Source organism: Ornithorhynchus anatinus, chromosome 5 (assembly GCF_004115215.2).
Source record: "Ornithorhynchus anatinus isolate Pmale09 chromosome 5, mOrnAna1.pri.v4, whole genome shotgun sequence".
In the NCBI taxonomy this organism is placed as follows: domain Eukaryota; kingdom Metazoa; phylum Chordata; class Mammalia; order Monotremata; family Ornithorhynchidae; genus Ornithorhynchus; species Ornithorhynchus anatinus.
In genome coordinates, this window is record NC_041732.1 from 78,057,737 (window position 1) to 78,078,331 (window position 20,595).

The following is a 20,595-nucleotide window of genomic DNA, read 5'->3' on the forward strand; positions in this document are numbered from 1 at the left end:
TAATATATACATTTGTTAAGCCCTTGTTATGCGTCAGGCACGGTACTAAGCGCCGGGGCAGATACGAGCTAATCAGGCGGGACACAGTCCACGTCCCTCAGGGCTCCCAGTCGGGGGAGAAGCACATGGCACGGTGGAGAGAGCACGGGCCTGCGAGTCAGAAGTTCATGGGTTCCGACCGCAGCGCTGCTCTGTGCCTCGGTTACCTCATCTGTAAAATAGGGATTGAGACTGTGCGCCCTAAGTGGGACGGGGCTGTGTCACCGTGTCCGACCCAATTTGCTTGTATCCAGTGCTTAGTTCGGTGCCTGGCACAGAGTAACGTAATTATTGCTATTATTATTATTATTCTCCCATTTTACAGATGAGGTAGCTGAGGACTAGAAAAGCCAAGTGACTCGTCCAAGGTCACACTGCAGACAAATGGCAGGGCCGGGATTAGGATCCAGGTCCTGTTGACTCTCAGACCTGCGCTCTATCCACTAGGCCACGCCTGGCCGTGGGAGTAATTATTATTTAGGAGCGACGTGTATGAACCCGGGTAGAAGTGGTGAGAATCTAAGATAACGCCATCGATTCTGCACATCTGAAAACTCTGTGCACACCCCACGGGACAATGAGGAAGCGATCAATCGGCGGTTAGTCACAGTCCTCCTTCCCCTCCCACCCGGAGGCTGCCCTGAGTGAGGAGCAGTTCCCCGGAAGTTCACGTCCCAGGAATGAGGGCCCGAGTCACAGATGAAACTCAAACGAGGCCGGCCTGGCTCAGCGGTTGTCGAAATCAACCCCGAAGTGGGTGGCGGAGGTGGCCTTGGCTTCGGGACAAAGCAGACCAACCCCAGAGTTCTGGACGCGACATGGCCTAGTTGACAGAGCCCGGGCCCGGGAGGCAGAAGGTCACGGGTTCTAAATCCCGGCTCCGCCACTTGTCTCCCGTGTGACCTCGGGCAAGTCACTTCACTTCTCTGGGCCTCAGCTTCCTCATCTGTCAAATGGGGATTAACACCGTGAGCCCTACGCACGACAGGGACCGTGTACAACCCGACTTGCTTTCGATCCACCCCAGTGCCTGGCACCTAGTAAGCGCTCAACAAATACCATCATCATTATTATTATTACTTCTCTAGGCCTCAGTTACCTCATCTGCAGATTGCAACCGTGAGCCCCACATGGGACAGGGTCTGTAGCCAACCCGATTTGTTTGTATCCACCCCAGGGCTTAGTACAGTGCCTGGCACAGAGGAAGCGCTTAATTACTACATTTATTATTATTATTGTCAATTATTACTGCTCCGCAGCATCGAATCAGTGCAGGCCACGCAATTTAAGCGACAGGCACATGACCGTGGGGGCACCGTTAAGGTTAGAACCGGTCAATTTTTGCCTCCCTCGGCCTAACCCCCATCCCAGTGGCCGTCGGCAGTTCCGCCTGCGATCCGTTCAACTCATTCGGGATCTGCCTTCCGGTGGAATTCGGCCTTTGATGTGCTGCGGTGGAAACTGCTCTTCGCAGAAACACTGAGGCAGCTCACCGACGAACCTCGCTCGAGTCTTGACTGATACAGTCAAGGTCTTTAGGAGGCCCCGTGTGAAGGAACGGGGGCATAAACGCTAAAAATCACGCAGTATTCTTTTGCCAGAAATGTGAGCTTCAAATATAACCTTAAATAGTAAGGGAAATGACAGACGGGTAAACAGAATGACGGGCAAATTGATGAATTCTTTTTTTCCATGATTCAGTCCCGGTGACCTCAGGAAAGGTCACCCTGCTGCTCGCTTGATGGATCCAGGTTGACTTCATCTCTCTAGCTCTGATGGGCCTGATTGAAATTCCAAAGAACCTATCGGCCCCGGTTAAAAAGACACAGCTGAAGACAGCTAAATACGGCGCACAGAGACTTCGAACGATAATCCAAATCTTAAATATAGCTCTGCGGCGCTTTTGTCCGCAACTGAGAAGGTGTCTCGTTTCACTGGTCGTGCCACGGGTCGGGAGGCGGCCGGGTATGTGCGTGATACCCTCCCGAACACAGTGGCCGTTCCTCCTCGTCACGGGACGGAAGGAAACCGCTATCGTCTCTGATCGCAAGCCCTATTGTTGGGCTTTCACTTGCAACCGCATCCAGCTGGGTTTGTGTGGACAGGAGGTTCATTTCAGAAGGGAAGGCTACGCTCGGCTCCAAAGGATCGGCTAGGGCGAAAATCAGAACAGACTGAATTTCAAAATGTTTTCTGAATTATGCGCACCAACGTCGGCGCTTTTTAATTATGGCTCTGAGGTTTTAAAATTGAGGATTTTAGTTCATCTGAGATTACATCAATTCCCGACGCAATTTTCAGTTTGCACCTTACAACGGATACTACCAACTCCTGTGCTTCAATAGTGGATTTTAAAAAAACACATTTCTGAGCCACCAACCTTTAATGATAATAATAATAATGTTAATGGCATTTGTTAAGCGCGTACTATGCACCGAGCACCGTTCTAAGCGCTGGGGTAGATACAGGATAATCGGGTTGTCTCACGGGGGCTCACGGTCTTTAGCCCCATTTTATAGATAAGGTAACTGAGGCCCAGAGAAGTCAAGTGACTTGCCCAAAGTCACACAGCTGGTGAGTGGCAGAGTTGGGATTAGAACCCCGACCTCTGACTCTTGTCACGAGGCCATGCTGCTTCTCGACCTCAGGGAGCTTAAAATCTAAAGGAAGGCACAGACATACATTGTATATACTCCCGGTACGTGTGTTCTACACACGTACACACATGTACACCCTCCCCGCCCCCACAGCCAAGCAGCGTGAGAAGCAGTGTAACCTAGTGGAAAAAAGCATGGGCCTGGGAGTCAGAGGACCAGGGTTCCTGGGTTCCACCCTGAGCTCTGCCACTTACCTCCTGCTTACCTTTGGGCAACTCACTTAACTTCTCTGGGCCTCAATTTGCTCATCTGCATAATGGGGATTCAATACCTGTTTCCCCTCCTACTCTAAGCCCCATGTGGAATCTGATTTTCCTGTATCTACCCCAGTGCTTAGTACAGTGCTTGGCACATAGTAAGTGCTTAACAAATACCACAACCATCCCAGGAGATCATTTTTTCCCCCCTTTTCAATATACCATTAGCTGTCAGCTCTTCTAAGCCGTCAGTATCTACCCCAGTGCTTAGTACGGTGCTTGGCACATAGTAAGTGCTTAACAAAGCGCTTAATGAAGAGAAGGAGCGTGGCTCAGTGGAAAGAGCACGGGTTTTGGAGTCAGAGGTCATGGGTTCGAATCCCGGCTCGGCCACTTGTCCGCTGCGTGACTTTGGGCAAGTCACTTAACTTCTTGGTGCTTCAGTTACCTCATCTGTAAAATGGGGATTAAGATGGTGAGCCCCACGTGGGACAACCTGATTCCCCTGTGTCTACCCCAGGGCTTAGAACAGTGCTCGGCACATAGTAAGCGCTTAACAAATGCCAACATTCTTCTTCTTATTATTATTATTATTACTATTATTAACAAATACCACAGCGATCCTAGGAAATCATTTTTTTCCCCTTTTCAATATACCATTAGCTGTCAGTTCTTCTAAGATGTCAGTATCTACCCCAGTGCTTAGTACAGTGCTTGGCACATAGTAAGTGCTTAACAAATACAACAACAATCCTAGGAAATCATTTTTTCCCCTTTTCAATATACCATTAGCTGCCAGTTCCGACCCCAGTGCTTAGTAGAGTGCTTGGCATATAGTAGGTGCTTAACAAATACCACAGCAATCCTAGGAAATCCTTTTTTCCCCTTTTCAATATACCATTAGCTGTGAGTTCTTCTAAGCTGTCAGTATCTACCCCAGTGCTTAGTACAGTGCTTGACACATAGTAGGTGCTTAACAAATACCACAAAGATCCCAGGAAATCCTTTTTTTCCCCTTTTCAATAGTACCATTAGCTGTCAGTTCTAAGAAGAAGAAGAAGATTTCTGATTTTTCTGAAGACTTCTAACACCTCATTAAGCATAGCAGAGAGAGGCAGAAAGACAGAGAGAGAGAAAGAGAGATTGTGTTTGTGTGTGTTGGGGGGTGGGGGAGTTTGTGTGTTTAGGTAGGTTGGTTCTGGCTCCACAGGTTCATTTGATCCTACTTTGGATTTTTTCACGTCACCCCTCTTAAGGGCTATTCTTATCAACCTCTTCTCCCGAGTACTTGAAGGCCTCATACTTTGAAATCATTTCTTGTCCCTTTTGAGTACACCATCGATTGGTGCCAGTTCCGCTAGGAAGAGAAGATTTTTGCCTTTAATAATAATAATAATAAAAATGTTGGTATTTGTTAAGCGCTTACTATGCGCAGAGAGAGCACTGTTCTAAGAGCTGGGGGAGACAAGGGGGAATCAGGTTGTCCCACATGGGGCTCACAATCTTAATCCCCATTTTACAGATGAGGTAACTGAGGCCCAGAGAAGTTAAGTGACTTGCCCACAGTCACACAGCTGACAAGTGGCAGAGCTGGGATTCGAACTCATGACCTCTGACCCCCAAGCCCCTGCTCTTTCCACTGAGCCATGCTGTTTCTCTAGAAATTAAGCAGAAAAAAACCTTTTGAAAAAGTCAGATTTCAGAGCTGGTTCCCTAGCTAATTCCCCTAGCCTGGAACTCCCTCCCGCTCCATATGCACCAGACCACCAATCTCTCCACTTTCAGAGCATTATTACAGTCACATCTCCTCCAAGAGGCCTTCCCTGATTAAGCCCCCTATTCCCCAGCCCGCTCTCCTTTCTACGTCATTTACACGCTTAGATCTGTGCTCTTTGGGCATTTGATATCTGCCCCACTCCCAACCGCTCAGCACTTACGTACATATTACAAATTTCTTATTTACTGATACTCACGTCTGTCTTTCATTCATTCATTCAATCATATTTACTGAGTGCTTACTACATGCAGAGCACTGTACTAAGTGCAAGGAATGTACAACTCGGGCAACAGATAGACGCATTCCCTGCCCGATAACGGGCTCACAGTCTAAATGGGGGAGACAGACAACAGAACAAAACAAGTAGTCAGGCACGGGCATCAGTACCATTAAGATAAATAGAAACACTGATTATATACACATCATTACCAAAATAAATAGAGTAATAAATAATATATACAGATGTGCACAGTGCTGTGGGGAGGGGAAGAGCAGAGGGAGGGAGAAAGGGGAATGGGGAGGGGAGGAGGAGCAGAGGGAAGGGGAGGGCTCAGTGTGGGAAGGCCTCCTGGAGGAGGTGAGCTTTCAGTAGGGCTTTGAAGAAGGGAAGAGAGTATGGCGGAGGTGAGGAGGGAGGGCATTCCAGGACAGCGGGACGATGTGGGCCAGGGGTCGACGACGGGACAGGCGTCAACGGGGGACGGTGGGGAGGTGAACGGCAGAGGACTGGAGCGTACGGGGTGGGGTGTCTTCCCCTCTAGACTGTAAGATCGTTACGGGCAGGGAACGTGACCGTTAATTCTGTTGTCCGATGCCCTCCCAAGTGCTTAATACAGTGCCCTGCACATACTGAGTGTTCAATAAACACCACTGATTGAATGACTGATGGACTCTGAAGATGGGGAGAGCCGTGAGGTCTGTCGGACGGGATGTGGGAGGGGGTCTTGGGCAGGGAAGGGGATGGGACCAAGAGGTCAGCAGCGGGAGGGATAACGAAAGGACACAGCGCGACGGTTTACTCGCCCAAGCGCTTAGTACAGTGCTCTGCACACGGTAAGTGCTCAATAAGTATGACTGAATGGTTAGCTTGAGGGGTACGAAGATCGACCACTAGGGAACAGTGGACGAGTGGATAAGCAGGAGGGAGAGAGCTGATGGACCGCTCGGAAACCAACCATGGGGAGTGTCTGTTCGACATGCAGCGGAATGGCCAGCCGCTGGAGGTCTCTGAAGAATGGGGCGTCGTGGCCCAGGTGACATTTTAGAAAAGTCAACTCTTCTACCAACTCTTCCCCATCCCAGTCCCACAGCATTTATGTACGTATCTGTAATGTATTTATGTCACTCTCCGCTTCTAAACTGTAAGCTCATTGTGGGCATGGAATGTGTCTGTTACATTATAATAATAACGATAATTATGGTATTTGTTCAGTGCTTACTAAGGACCAGCCACTGCTCTAAGCGCTGGAGGGAATACAAGCAAATCGGGGTGGACACAGTCCCTGTCCCACGTTGGGCGCTCAGTCTCAATCCCCATTTTCCAGATGAGGTAATGGAGGCGCAGAGAATTAAAGTGACTTGCCCAAGGTCACTCGGCAGATAAGTGGCAGAGCTGGGATTAGAACTCATTCATTCATTCATTCAATAGTATTTATTGAGCGCTTACTATGTGCAGAGCACTGTACTACGCGCTTGGAATGTACAAATCGGCAACAGATAGAGACAATCCCTGCCCACTGACGGGCTTACAGTCTAATCGGGGAAGACAGAAGGACAAAAACAATAGCAATAAATAGAATCAAGGGGATGTACATCTCATTAAAACAATAGCAATAAACAGAATCAAGGTGATGTACATCTCATTAACAAAATAAATAGGGTAATAAAAATAAAAATATTTTAAAAAAAACCTCATGACCTTCTGACTCCCAGGCCCGTGCTCTATCCACCCTGCCACGCCGCTTCTCTGTGAACGTGCTTAGAACAGTGCTCTGCACACATTAAGCACTCAATAAACATGGCTGACTGACTGACAGACGACTGTGGGGTCTCAGTGCTCAGTACAGTCCTCTGCACACAGTAAGCATTCAATTAATACCACCGACTGACTGACTGGTTGATTAAAGCGTAGCTTGGAGAAGGGAAAGCCCGGAGGCAGGGATGACAAGAGAGGAAGCTGAGGCGGTAATCGAGGTGCTGGTCGTCGAAAAGGAGGGGAAATATTGCCGGCTCTGTCCTTCAACCTGCCCGGTGCTTTCCTCAGAGCTTTGGCACATAGTAAATTTCAATAGATACCGTTATTTATTTATTGGAGAAGCAGCGCGGCTCAGTGGAAAGAGCCCGGGCTTGGGAGTCAGAGGTCATGGGTGTGAATCCTGGCTCTGCCACTTGTCAGCTGTGTGACTGTGGGCAAGTCACTTCACTTCTCTGGGCCTCAGTTCCCTCATCTGGAAAATGGGGATGAAGACTGTGAGCCCCAGGTGGGACAACCTGATTACCTGTATCTACCCAGCGCATAGAACAGTGCTCTGCACATAGTAAGCGCTTGACAAATACCAACATTCTTATTACCATAATCAGATGCAGTGTTCGAGAGCACTTCAACCCCTTCTCTCTGAGTAGCACCTTCTAGAAGAGTGGAACTCAGCCACACCAAGAGATCTTCAGAGCGGGAAAAAAAGCAAGACACGAGTCTATTTGCTTTACCATCTCCTAGGGCTCTCTCTGTCACTTGTCAGCTGTGTGACCGTGGGCAAGTCACTTAACTTCTCTGAGCCTCAGTTCCCTCATCTGTAAAATGGGGATTAAAACTGTGAGCCCCACGTGGGACAATCTGATCACCCTGTATCTACCCCAGCGCTTAGAACAGTGCTCTGCGCTTAGTAAGCGCTTAACAAATACCAACATTATTATTACATCTCAACTCCTTCAGATTTTTCTTCTCTCCTTTCTCATTCCCTCCTCTTCTCTGTCCTTTGCCCAACTGCACCTTTCAACCCCTCTAGCCGAGCCTCCAGAATTAAGTACAAGAGAGAATATACGATGTCGCTTGGAAAAATGGAAAGGGGAGGCTCGAGAACGGCGGAAGCGCTCAGTTCAGTGCTCTGCACACAGTGAGCGCTCAATATATACGATTGAATGAATGAACCGACGAATAAACACAGGGACAACCGATAGGGAAGATACACTCCCTTCTGGCAGTTAAGATACCTTGAGTGTATCTTAAAAAAAATTCCACTAATATTATTATTATGATTACTATTCAGTGATCGAAGGGCATGGGAAAAGGTGGATAAAAGAATGAAGAATTATTTTTGCATTGAAATATCAGATTTTAGGGGTCGGCTCCAAACCGTACTGACTGCTTGGTCTGCAAGGGAGCGTTCAGAGAGTGAATCCATCTCATCAGTCTGATACTTGGGCTACCGTTCCTTAATGAAGGATAAAAGTGGCTTGGGATTCTCTTCAAATTTTGGGTTTTTTAAAATTTGCTTGTGTTTTTAAAAAATATATACGGCTGGAGAAAGATTTCTCAGACTCCAGTTCTCACATTCAGTGAGACAGTGCTTGTGGAACTGCTTTTTCCTGGAAATAGTGGCATTACCTGGTTCCAGCTTGACATTTTTGAGTTGAAGTCAACTCTGACTGCAAAAGCCCTAGATGTCCTCCTCGAGCTTCTTGTTCTTAGAGGTGGCCTCATCTAGAATCATAGAGAGATGTCACTCTTCTAGCTGTTTTTCCTTTGTACGGAGTCTCAGTCATCCTGGAGAGAAGACAAGGACTTGGTGAAGGAATCCAATCATTCCTTCTGCTGTTTCCCTTCCCTTCTGACGATTAACATTATTTTTCCAAGCTGACTGCCTAGAACTAATTATCCACAGGTTTTCTTTTCTTCCTCTTCTCCAAGATCACCTACTCCTTTCCTTCTAGAGGTGAGCTACCTTCCAGGTTTTTTAACCTCTTTGCTGTACTATCTTGCTTCCCCCTTAGAATCCAGGAAGGAGATTTATTTTCTGATCCTTGGCCCTGGTTTTTCTTTTTGTGTTCTGCTTTTCTTTTTTAGTGGTATCTGTTAAGCACTTCCTATGTGCCAGGCACTGTACTAAGCACTGTGGCAGATATAAAGTTAATGAGGTTGGACAGAGGCCATGTCCCACACGGGGTTCACAGTCTTCATCCCCATTTTTCAGATGAGGTAACAGATACAGAAGAAGCGAAGTGACTGATCCGAGGTCACGGAGCAGATACGTGGCAGAGCCAGGATCAGAACCAGGTCCTTCTGACTCTCAGGCCTGGGCTCTACCCATCGGACCACACTGCTGCTCGTGGTTTTTCCACAAAGCATGTTGGCCAAGTTCTTAAACAGCCCCTTGTTACTTCACTTTCCCTTCATTTCTCCCCTGGCTTATTCTCATCTTACCAGGTCTCAAGCCGATTTCTCTGAATTGTCAACTGTGCTCTAATTCTCTGTCCTTCTGGGAAGCCCAGGGTAGTCCCTTAAATAATAATAATGGTATTTCTGAAGCACTTACTATGTGCCGAGCACTACTCTAAGCACTGGGATAGATACAGGGGCCCAGGGCAGTCCCTTAAATAATGATAATGATGGTATTTTTTAAGCACTTACTATGTGCCGAGCACTACTCTAAGCACTGGGATAGATACAGGGGCCCAGGCAAGTCCCTTAAATAATGATAATGATGGTATTTTTGAAGCACTTACTATGTGCCGAGCACTACTCTAAGCACTGGGATAGATACAGGGGCCCAGGGCAGTCCCTTAAATAATAATAATGGTATTTTTGAAGCACTTACTATGTGCCGAGCACTACTCTAAGCACTGGGATAGATACACGGTTATCAGGTTGTCCCACGTGGGGCTCACAGTCTTCATCCCCATTTTACAGAAGAGGTAACTGAGGCACAGAGAAGTTAAGTGTCTTGCCCAAAGTCACACAGCCGACAAGTGGCGGAGCCGGGATCAGAACCCACGCCATCTGACTCCCCAGCCCGGGCTCTCTCCACTAAGCCACGCTGCTTCTCTGTGTTCTAACATTACACAAGACACCTCTTTCTCCACCTTAGGGTTGCCAGCTATTGCTGGAACAGTTTGAATTTTCCAGTCTTGTCTGTGGGCCTGCATCGAGTCTAACTACCCTCGTGTACTCTCCCAGGTGTTTAGTACAGCAATCGCTCAATAAATACCACCGATTGACTGATTAATTGTGCTCCTATCTGGATGCTCGTCTACAATTCGTTTCTATGAATGGACATCTTTCCAATAAACCTAAACTCCACTAGAAGCCTTCTTAACCAAGGTTAATAACCGCTCTATTTCTGTTCTTTCTGCAAGCACTCTTCGAGGGCAGGGATGGCGTCTTCCAACTCAACTGTGTTGTACCCTCGCAAGCGTTTAGTCCAGTGCTCTGCACACAGCAGGCGCTCAATAAACACCGCCGATAAACTGCTAGCTCGTTACGGGCGGGGAACGCGTCCGCAATTTCTGTTGTACTGTACACTCCCGGGCGCTTACTACAGTTCTCTGCACGTAGTTAGCGCTGGATACATCCCACTGACTGAATGATCGACCACTTTCCTAAGTTCTTCTTTCAGACAAATCGTAGAATATAGTTGTGAACTAAGTGCAGATCCAAATACCTTGAAAAGGAGAAAAAATAAGTCACTTCCCATTGCCAGATTAATTCTTTGACTTTAACTGCATAACAGAGAAAGTTTGCAGTGACGATGCTTTTCTATCACGCAAGCCCAGTCTCTCTGCTGGGATAATGATAGCTGAGATGTATCCTAAAGGGCCCTGGACCTCATCCCCCTTCCTCACCCTGACTTTCCTGAAGGATTTGGGATAAAACTACTGCAATTTGAGTCTTCTAGCCCCTAGCTTCTGCATGTTTAACGACCGCTGGAGGACGAACGAGGCCAACTAGTCGAGGGAATCATTTTCTACGTATCTAGGGAAACATTTTCAACACCCAAATCTGCCGCACAGACCAGCAAAGATGGACACGGGTCAACGGCGCTGAGATTTAGAGGGAGGGGTCAGAATGGGGGAAATAAGTGGTAAGCAAGAGAAGTATATCTGCTCTTTTCCAGAGCATTTGAAATAATTAATACAGCGGTTTTCACTGTGTGGCACTGATTCTTCGGGCTCTATGGTATAGAGTCGCTTTTGGTACAGGGTGCAAAACTGGCTAGGCGGTCGTACACGGTTGCCATTTTTAAGGAGTGGAGAATCTGGACGCTTCTCCCCCTACTCACTAAGGCAGAGCCGCTGGGCCCAGAATAAATCAGCGGGCGTGGGACCCTCAGGTGGAAGAGGGGACAGGGATTCACCTGAGGAATGGTACGGCTGTAATTCCACAGCTTTCCGCCCCCGCACCCGCCGACCCAGTGACGGTACGTTTAATCGACCACAGAATCCTCTTGATTCATCAATTCCCAGGTCCGCTCCTTCCTCCCTACCCAAACTCCATGGGTCCAAACTTTGTCCTAGCACAGTCAGACCACCCTGTCAGCCTCCTCACTTGCCTCCCTGCCTCCAGCCTCTCTTCCCTTCAGTCTACACTACCTGCTGCTGCACGGATCATCTCCTTCAAATGTCACCTGTCACGCATTGCTCCACTCCTCAAAATCCCCCCACTGGCGACTCATCTCCTTCTACGTCAACCACAATTGGCTTCAAGGCTTTCCTCCAACTCTCCCCATCTCTCATGTATAAGTTCTCTCACTTGCTCCTCCCGGGTTTGCGGTCTTTGCCCCTCAGAAGCTCATCTTCTAATCATACCTCGCTCTCGACTTTCTTGCCTCCAAACCTTCCTTCCCAACGTCCCCTCGGCCCGGCACGACCATCCCGGAGGAGCAGCGTGGTCTAGTGGGAAAAGCACGGGCCCGGGGAATCAGAGGACCTGGCTCCTAATTCCAGTTCCACCACAGGGCTGCTGTGTGACCTTGGGCAAGTCACTTCCCATCCCTGTGCCTCAGTTACCTCGTCTGTAAAATGGAGCTTCAATATCTGTTCTCCCTCTCAGATTGTGACTCCCGTGAGGGACAGGGACTGTTCTGATCTTATTATCTTGACATATAGTAAGGGCTTTACAAATACCAACGTATATCATTACTACTATTATAACCACTCATATCTGCCAAACCACAGCTCATCCCACTTTCAAAGACCTCTTAAAAATCATACTTCCACCAGAATGTCCTCCCTTAGTATATTAATGTCCGTCTCCCCCTCTAGACTGGCAACTTGATATGGGCAGGGAACGTGTCCACTAATTCCGTTGTATTGTACTCTCCCAAGTGCTCTGCACATAGTAAGCACCGATAAATACTATTGATTGATTAATTCTCAGCACCCCAATCACCTAGACCCACCTACGTACTCTATTCTTCACTTCAGCACTTATGAACGTAAGTACATACATGTATGTATACATATCCATATGCATACATACTTACATACATATGTCTGCTGTGTGACCTTGGGCAAATCATTTCACTTTGGTGCCTCAGTTACCTCATCTGTAATAGGGGGATTAAGACTGTAAGGTCGATGTGGGACGGGGACTGCGTCCAACCCGATTTGCTTGTATTCACGTATATGAATATGCACGCACACAAAAAAACTTATGCACAAGCTTGTGTGTTCATGTATGAAATATGTGCATGTATTAAGTACGTACAAGAGAAGAGTAGCATAAGTATAACAGAAGCAGCGTGGCTCAGTGGAAAGAGCCTGGGCTTGGGAGTCAGAGGTCATGGGTTCGAATCCCGGCTCTGCCACTTGGCAGCTGTGTGACTGTGGGCAAGTTACTTCACTTCTCTGTGCCTCAGTTACCTCCTCTGTAAAATGGGGATTAACTGTGTGCCTCACGTGGGACAACCTGATTACCCTGTATCTACCCCAGCGCTTAGAACAGTGCTCTGCACATAGTAAGCGCTCTATCACCGTGGATGGCACGACCATCCTTCCCGTCTCTCAGGCCCACCATCTCGGTGTCATCCTTGACTAGTCTCTCTCGTTCACCCCACGCACCCTATCCGTTACCGAGACCTGCCGGTTTCAACTTTACAATATCGCCAAGATCCGCCCTTCCCTCACCACCCAGACGGCTACCTTACTGCTACGGGCTCTCGTTATATCCCGGCTAGACTACCGTGTCGGCCTTCTCTCCGATCTCCCTTCCTCCTCTCTCGCCCCGCTCCAGTCTATTCTTCACTCCGCTGCCCGGCTCATCTTCCTGCAGAAACGCTCTGGGCGTGTCACTCCCCTTCTTAAAAACCTCCAGTGGTTGCCTATCGACCTCCGCTCCAAACAAAATCTCCTCACTCTAGGCTTCGAGGCTCTCCATCACCTCGCCCCTTCCTACCTCTCCTCCCTTCTCTCTTTCTACCGCCCACCCCGCACGCTCCGCTCCTCCGCCGCCCACCTCCTCGCCGTCCCTCGGTCTCGCCTACCCCGCCGTCGACCCCCGGGCCGCGTCCTCCCGCGGTCCCGGAACGCCCACCCTCCTCACCTCCGCCAAACCGATTCTCTTCTCCTCTTCAAAACCCTACTTAAAACTCACCTCCTCCAAGAGGCCTTCCCTTCCCAGACTGAGCTCCCCTTCTCCCTCCACTCCCTCTACCGCCCCCCCTTCACCTCTCCGCAGCTTAATCCTCATTTCCCCCCATCTCCCTCCGCTCCTCCCCCTCTCCCTTCCCATCCCCTCGGCACCGTACTCGTCCGCTCAATATGTATATATTTTCATCACCCTATTTATTTTGTTAATGAAATGTACATCGCCTCGATTCTATCTAGTCGCCATCGGTTTTTACGAGACGTTCTTCCCCTCGACTCTATTTATCGCCGTCGTTCTCGTCTGCCCGTCTCCCCCGATCGGACCGTAAGCCCGTCAGACGGCAGGGACTGTCTCTATCTGTCGCCGACTTGTTCATTCCAAGCGCTTAGTACAGTGCTCTGCACATAGTAAGCGCTCGATAAATACTATTGAATGAATGAATGAACAAATGCCAACATTATTATTAGGTACTTAAGTGCATATGTGTGTCTATTCATATACACATTAAGCACAAACTAATGTGGATACATGTTCATACACAAAGGCACACACATATATAATGTATGCGTACTCAGTTATTTATGCATTTGGGCTACATCCTGTTCCCTTATTGTTCCTCCTCCTCCTCCTCCTCCCTCTGTTTGTAAATCATTTCTGTTCATCTCCCCCATTAGATTATAAGCTACAGGAGGGCAGGGTACAGGTGGCCCTCTCCAAATCCTTAGTACAGTGTTTTGCACTCCGTGTGCACCCACTAAATACCACCGGGTGATGGATTTGAGCACTGAGAGGTCATTTGAAAACACACTAGAACGAGCTGAGAAGCAGACGTGACTCTCCTGAGAAAGCCGGGGCCCCTTCTAACCTGAGCGGGCCATGCGCCTGACAGCCAAAGTGGCCCGTCCCCCACCTCACTTGACTGGACGTGTACCAGTACGGCCACACTGAGGTGGACTGGACTCCAGCAGCACTCTAAGAAATGATAATAATAACGGTGGTTTTTTAGGCACTTACTATGTACCAGGCACTGTATTACGGGCTGGTGGTGAATACAAGCAACTCGGGTTGGACGCGGTCCCTGTCCCACATCGGCCTCACCGTCTTAATCCCCCTTTTACAGATGAGGTGACCGAGGCACCGACGTGAAGTGAGATGGCCAAGGTCACACGGCAGACAAGTGGAAGAGACAGGATTAGAGCCCATGACCTTCTGACTCCGGGCCCCTGCTTTAGCCAGTAGGCCAGGCCGTTTCAAGTCCGGGCAGGTTTAAATGTTCCCTTCGGTTCTGAGCGGAGCAAAATAAAGGCAAACCTTGAAATCTGCATTTAGTCGTTCTCCTCCGTCAGCCCACCGGAACCCGCCCCATTTCAGCTCGCCGGCTGTCGACGGAGCTCGGCGGGCCTTGGACCCGCAGGGCCTGCCCATCAGCTGCTTCGCTGGGGCCAGGAGTCCAGAATCCGTTTGCGATTTTCTTCCGGTCCAAAAGGCTCATAAAGGCCGCTCTGTTTCTCTAGGGAGCAGCGTGCAAATAGTCCAGGAAGGACGTTCTCTTGCAGAGGCTCAATCCCTGCCTTTGTATTTTTCTCTGCAAACCTTCGGCCCCAGAACTTGAACCGGGGCCAAGGCACTTAAAAGGCACAGCTCTTATTTACTGAACGTGAGCGAAAAACACCTTCTGGGAGGAAAACCCAACCGGGGAAACTTTCTAAAATAGCGGGAACATCTGGAGGAATTAGTGGGGCCGGCACTGAGTAGAAGGGGGTCCAATCTTCCTACTTATGCGGTCCTGTGCCTGGCACAGGCTGGCAAGGTGAACCCGAGAGGTTCTCACAGCCCCTCTCCCGACCCTCGACCACCCCACCTCCCACGGCACAAAGGCTGCCCACCTGCTGTCATGGTTTTAAATGTTTCACCATCATGGTTTTAAATGTCTCACCTCTTCCACCCCTACCTGCCCACTCACCGCTTTTTTTTTTTAATGGTATTTTTTTAAGTGCTCACTACGCGCCAGGCACCTTACTAAGCGCTGAGGTAGGCACGAGCTAAACAGGTTGGACGCAGTCCCCATCCCCATTCTACAGACGAGGCAACAGACACAAAGAAGTGAAGTGACTGGCCCAAGGCCACCCAGCAGGTAAGTGGCAGAGCAGGGATGAGAACCCAGGTCCTCTGATTCCCGGTTAAACAACTCCCTTGATTACCTGCTCGGGGGTTCCTCCCACAACTTGAGAATCTGACGCGAACCGTAGCTCGAGCTTCCTTTGCTTATCACTTTACCTCCGCTCGGGGAGGGAGAAAGCAGGAAGAGGATCTACGCCGCTCTGGTGGCACTTTACAATAAATAAATTGTGGTATTTGATAAGCGCTTACTATGTGCAAAGCACTGTTCTAAGCGCTGGGGGATACAAGGTGATCAGGTTGTCCCAGGTGGGGTTCACAGTCTTCAACCCCATTTTACAGATGAGGGAACAGGCCCAGAGAAGTGACTTGCCCAAAGTCACACAGCTGGCATGTGGCGGAGCCAGGATTAGAACCCGTGACCTCCGACTCCCAAGCCCAGGCTCTTGCCACTGAGCCACACTGCTTCTCTAATTACCCCCCCCCCACATCCCCCGAGCCATCTCCTTCACCCCAAACCCTGGCCTTCCACCTTCCTTACCAACAGGGGAAGCCATGCCCAACTGGCAAGAGGGCCTTGTGAATGCCGGGGGAATGGCGCTTCCCTTCCAGCTCCCTAATCCAGGTCCCATTCCGCTCAAATGAATTTTTTACTTTCCCCCTCTGGAGGGAACAGAGGATGGCCCAGGGAGCAGTGTGGCTTAATGGACAGACCTCGGGCCTGCGTTCTAATTCTGACTCCACCACTGGCCCGCTGTACGGCCTCGGGCAAGTCGCTCCACTTTTCAGAGCCTCGGTTAGCTCATCTATGAAATGGGGATTACGATGGCGAGCCCCGTGTGGGACAGGGGCTGTGTCCAACCGGATTAGCTTGTAACTACCCCAGCGCTTAGTACGGGGCCCGGCGCATAGTAGAGTGCAAAACAAATACCATAAAAAAAACCTCACTGAGGCACTAAACCACAGAGAGACCCTTGCAGTGCCGCAGATGACACGTCCAAGGCCTAGCCAGGAGGCCCATTTAATTGTTTCTCTCCACCTCCCACGTTTAATTGTTTCTCTCCACCTCCCACGCCGGGAGTGAATCCGATAAGGCTGTAGGTCCTAGGGCGGCTGAACCGGTTTGGACTTTGCATGCCACAAATCCAAACTGTTGGCTCAATCCTCGGTACTTCCCGAGCACTCGTTCTGGTCCGAACCCACGAGGTTTGTTCAAATATCATTACGGTTCCAATATAATTATACCTCGAGGTCTTTAAGGAAAGACACTCGACAAACAACAGCCATAAAAACAATAGCCAGGCTTAAACAACCGATCGTTTTTGAAGAAGATAATTAGTACCAAGCTCAGGCCTGGGTAAGTGACAAGGCTAGGGTGAAGACTCCCAGTGCAAGCTGCATCTGTGGCCTTAGCACATCCTCACTCATTTATTCATTCATTCGATCGTATTGAGCGCTTACCGGGAGCGAAGCACTGTACTAAGCACTTGAGAAAGGGCGATACAACAGTAGACGTATTCCCCGCTCACAACGAGCTCACTCCATTACGCAGCCACTACAATTGCCTGCAAAGGTTTTTTTTATTATTATTATTTACTCAGAAACTAGGGAGAGAGGCATTTACGTATGTGGTCGGGGGCAATTACGCTAGTAAATATGGCAGTGGGCTGGATGAATAGCAAAGTGGAGCGTGATCGACGGCATCTCTCAGAAGGCCGGTGCTCAAACCGTGATCGTTTACTAGCGCCGTCCTGCAAGAAAATCTTAATCTGCAGTAGGCGCAGCCTGAATGCCTATTTTTAGTCTTGTTATTAAAAACGAATTATCATGTAATTTACTTAAAATCGAGCCACAGTTATTTCAATTTGGTAACTTCCTCCGGGGGGGAAAGAACTCATCTCTTGAACGAGATCAACCTGCGGGCTGAGCTCCCGGTTTCGACTGCCAACTGCGGCCCCGAGTGGCAAATCAGTTGCCCCCGCAGGAAGTCCCCGAGTGCCCAAGACAGCAGTGGCAGAGCGGAGAAACGGGTGTGCTTTACACCGCTTTGGGATGAAAGGTTGGCGGAGAGCTCGGGAAAACGGTTGGCTGGGGAAAATGTCGCTGCCTTTTTGCCATGATTTTTCTTGTTACCATAAGAAGTTCTCCCAGAGGTGAAACTGGCACTGGGACACCTACGGCAGCTTGGGGAGGGGAGGTGTTCTTCACGGCAGGGGCCTCCTATTTGGCCGGACACAGTGGAGCTACGTGTGGCCCCAGGGGCACCCAGGCTTCCAGACTCCCACGCGCTTAGTACTGCGCTCTGCACACGGTAAGTGCTCAATAAATAACAATAACAATAATAATCATGGTGTTTGTTAAACGCTTACTATGTGCAAGGTACCGTACTAAGCGCTGGAGTAGATTCAAGCAAATTGGGTTGGACACACTGGGGCTCACAGTCTCAATCCCCATTTTAGAGATGAGGGAACTGAGCCCCAGAGAAGTTAGGTGACTTGCCCAAAGTTATACAGCTGACAAGCCCGTTGTTGGGGAGGGATTGTCTCCATCTGGAATTATACTTTCCAAGCGCTTGGCACAGTGCTCTGCACACAGAAAGCGCTCAATAAATACGACTGAATGAATGAGTGAAGAGGCGGGGCCGGGTTGCCCTATCTGGAATTATACTTTCCAAGCGCTTGGCACAGTGCTCTGCACACAGAAAGCGCTCAATAAATACGACTGAATGAATGAGTGAAGAGGCGGGGCCGGGATTAGAACCCGCGACCTCTGACTCCCAAGCCCGTGCTCTTTCCACTAAGCCATGCCGCTTTGCTTCCTTTTGCTCCAAGGGAGCCGTTTCTTTCTCGACCGTAGGGCGAATGAATGAATGAATGAATGAATGCACAAATGAATGCGTGAAGGTTCAGGACTTGGCGCCCACGCAAGGGGATGGAGGGAGGAAAGGCAAGCAAACACTCCCTGGCAGCGAGCAGAGTCAGTCAGTCAGTAGTATTTATTGAGCACTTACTGTGTGCAGAGCCTGGCACATAATAAGCGCTTAACCTATACCCCAATCACTATTATTATTATCATTGTAATCATTATTACCGGCAGCTTGTTTCAGTCAATTGGTGGCATTTATTTTGTTAATGCGGTGTACATCCCCTTGAATCTATTTATTGCCACTGTTTCTTGTCCGTCCGTCTCCCCCCGATTAGACTGTAAGCCCGTCCATGGGCAGGGATTGTCTCTATCTGTTGCCGAATTGTCCATTCCAAGCGCTCAGTACAGTGCTCTGCACAAAGTAAGCGCTCAATAAATACTATCGAATGAATTTACTGAGACCCTCCGATGCCCGGAGCTCTGTTTAGGCGCAATCCCTACCCACAGCGAGCTTACACTCCACAGGGCGATACCGACGCTAAAATAAAAGTTACGAACACGGGAAATGGTGGGGCTGGACCGAGTCAAGTTCACAGTTGACGTGGCGGGAAGGGCCGACGGGGAAATGGGGGGTTAATCGGGGAGGCTTCTCTGAACAGACGTGATTTTAAGAGGGGAGGGTTGTGAAGGTGGAGAGAGGGACCGTTAAGAGAGGGAGTTGCAGGCCCGAGGGAGAAGGTGGGTAAGAAGGTGGGATAGGCAAAAATGAAGGGAGAGAGAGTAGGTTGCCATTAGAGAAGTGGAGTGTACTACTGAGTTGTAGTGGGTGATCGGCAACGTGAGGGAGGAGGAAGCGAGTTGAACGAACGCCTTAAAGACCATGGTAAGGAGTGTCTGTTGGATGTGGAGGTGGGCTGGAGGTTTTTGAGGAGCGGGGAGATACGAAACAAACGGTTTCTCAGAAAAATAAGCCGGGCAGCACAGTGAAGTATAAACTGGACTGGGAAGGGACAGGAGGATGACGCAGTAATCCCGGCGGGAAATTACGAGTGCTTGATTCAGCACGGTAGCGTTTGGACGGAGGGGGAAGGGGGGGATTCGAGAGATACCGTGAGGCTAAAAGCGACGAGATTTCGTGACGGACTGAACGAGCAGACTGAATGAGACAGCTGAGTCAAGGATAATGCCACAGTGTTGGGATTGTTTGACAGGGAAGTTGGTGGTGCTGCCTACAGTGATAGGAAACCTATGGGGAGGACAGGGTTTGGGAAGGAAGACGGAGTTCTGTTGCAGACGATTAGATCTGAAGTGTCGGCGGGACATCCAACTAGACAAAAGTTTCTGTGCACCACGGATACTAAGAATGCATTTTCAGCACAAATGCCTGCATAAAACAGATGGGTTTTTCCCGAAATGTTCAACCGAAGAACTTCAGAGTGATTGGGATATCCTATTCCAGTTCTGAATATATGAAAAAGTATGTACATGGGGATTTTTTTGAACGGTAACCTCGACTCAAATGATACACCACGATGTACTCTGCCAGGGCTCTTCTCGTGGCTTCGAGCGGTTGAAAACATGACGATGAAGATAATGATGCTATTTGTTAAGCGCTTACTATGTGTCAAGCACTGTTCTAAGCGCCGGGGGAGACACAAGGTAATGAGGTTGTCCCACGTGGGGCACACAGTCTTAATCCCCATTTTACGGATGAGGGACCTGAGGCACAGAGAAGCCGAGTGACTTGCCCGAAGTCACACAGCAGATAAGTGGTGGAGTCGGCGTTAGAACCCATGACCTCTGACTCCCAAGCCAGGCTCTTGCCACTAAGCCACGCTGCTTCTAAACATGTTTTCAACATAATACTTAAATTCTTCAGATGACTCACAGTCATTTCAAATCCGTGCTACTGAATGAGAAGAACGAGTTCCAGCTCCTATTTGAAATGAAATCTCTCAAAAATGCGGTCGTCGCACATCTTTCCGAGCTCCGAAAAGGCCTATGACCTTCTTCAAAACATCAGAATCCAGGGAAGGGAAAAGCTACTAGAAGCAGCGTGGCCTAGTCAATAGAGCACAGGTTTGGGACTCAGAGCCACCTGGGTTCTAATCCTGGCTCTGCCACTTGTCTGCCATATGACCTCGGGCAAGTCGCTTCATTTCTCTGTGGCTCAGTTACCTCATCTGTAAAATGGTGATTAAGACCGTGAGCCCCATGTGGGCCATGGATTGTGTCCAAGTGGATTAGCTGGTATCTATCATTTATAAAATAAAGGTCCTTCTGCCTCCCAGGCCCGTGCTCTGTCCACTTAGCCACGCTGCTTTTCCCCCTCAGCCCTTCCCCTTGCTTCCCTCCCTCCCA

General features: G+C 49.2%; 1 protein-coding gene across 12 annotated transcripts in view; it reads right to left on the bottom strand.

The window, feature by feature from the left end:
- The window catches only part of EIF4G3 (eukaryotic translation initiation factor 4 gamma 3), a 254,350-nt gene that overhangs the window by 194,850 nt on the left and 38,905 nt on the right, over positions 1 to 20,595 (bottom strand). For 10 of the 12 annotated variants that reach the window (XM_039912112.1, XM_039912111.1, XM_029066446.2 and 7 more), the window contains exon 2: positions 8,275 to 8,433. The exons of the other annotated variants lie outside the window; for them this stretch is intronic. In XM_039912112.1, the coding sequence (XP_039768046.1) occupies positions 8,275 to 8,370 (96 nt within the window). In that variant the 5' untranslated portion in view covers positions 8,371 to 8,433. The remainder of the gene's footprint in view (positions 1 to 8,274; positions 8,434 to 20,595) is intronic. 12 annotated transcript variants of the gene reach the window in all.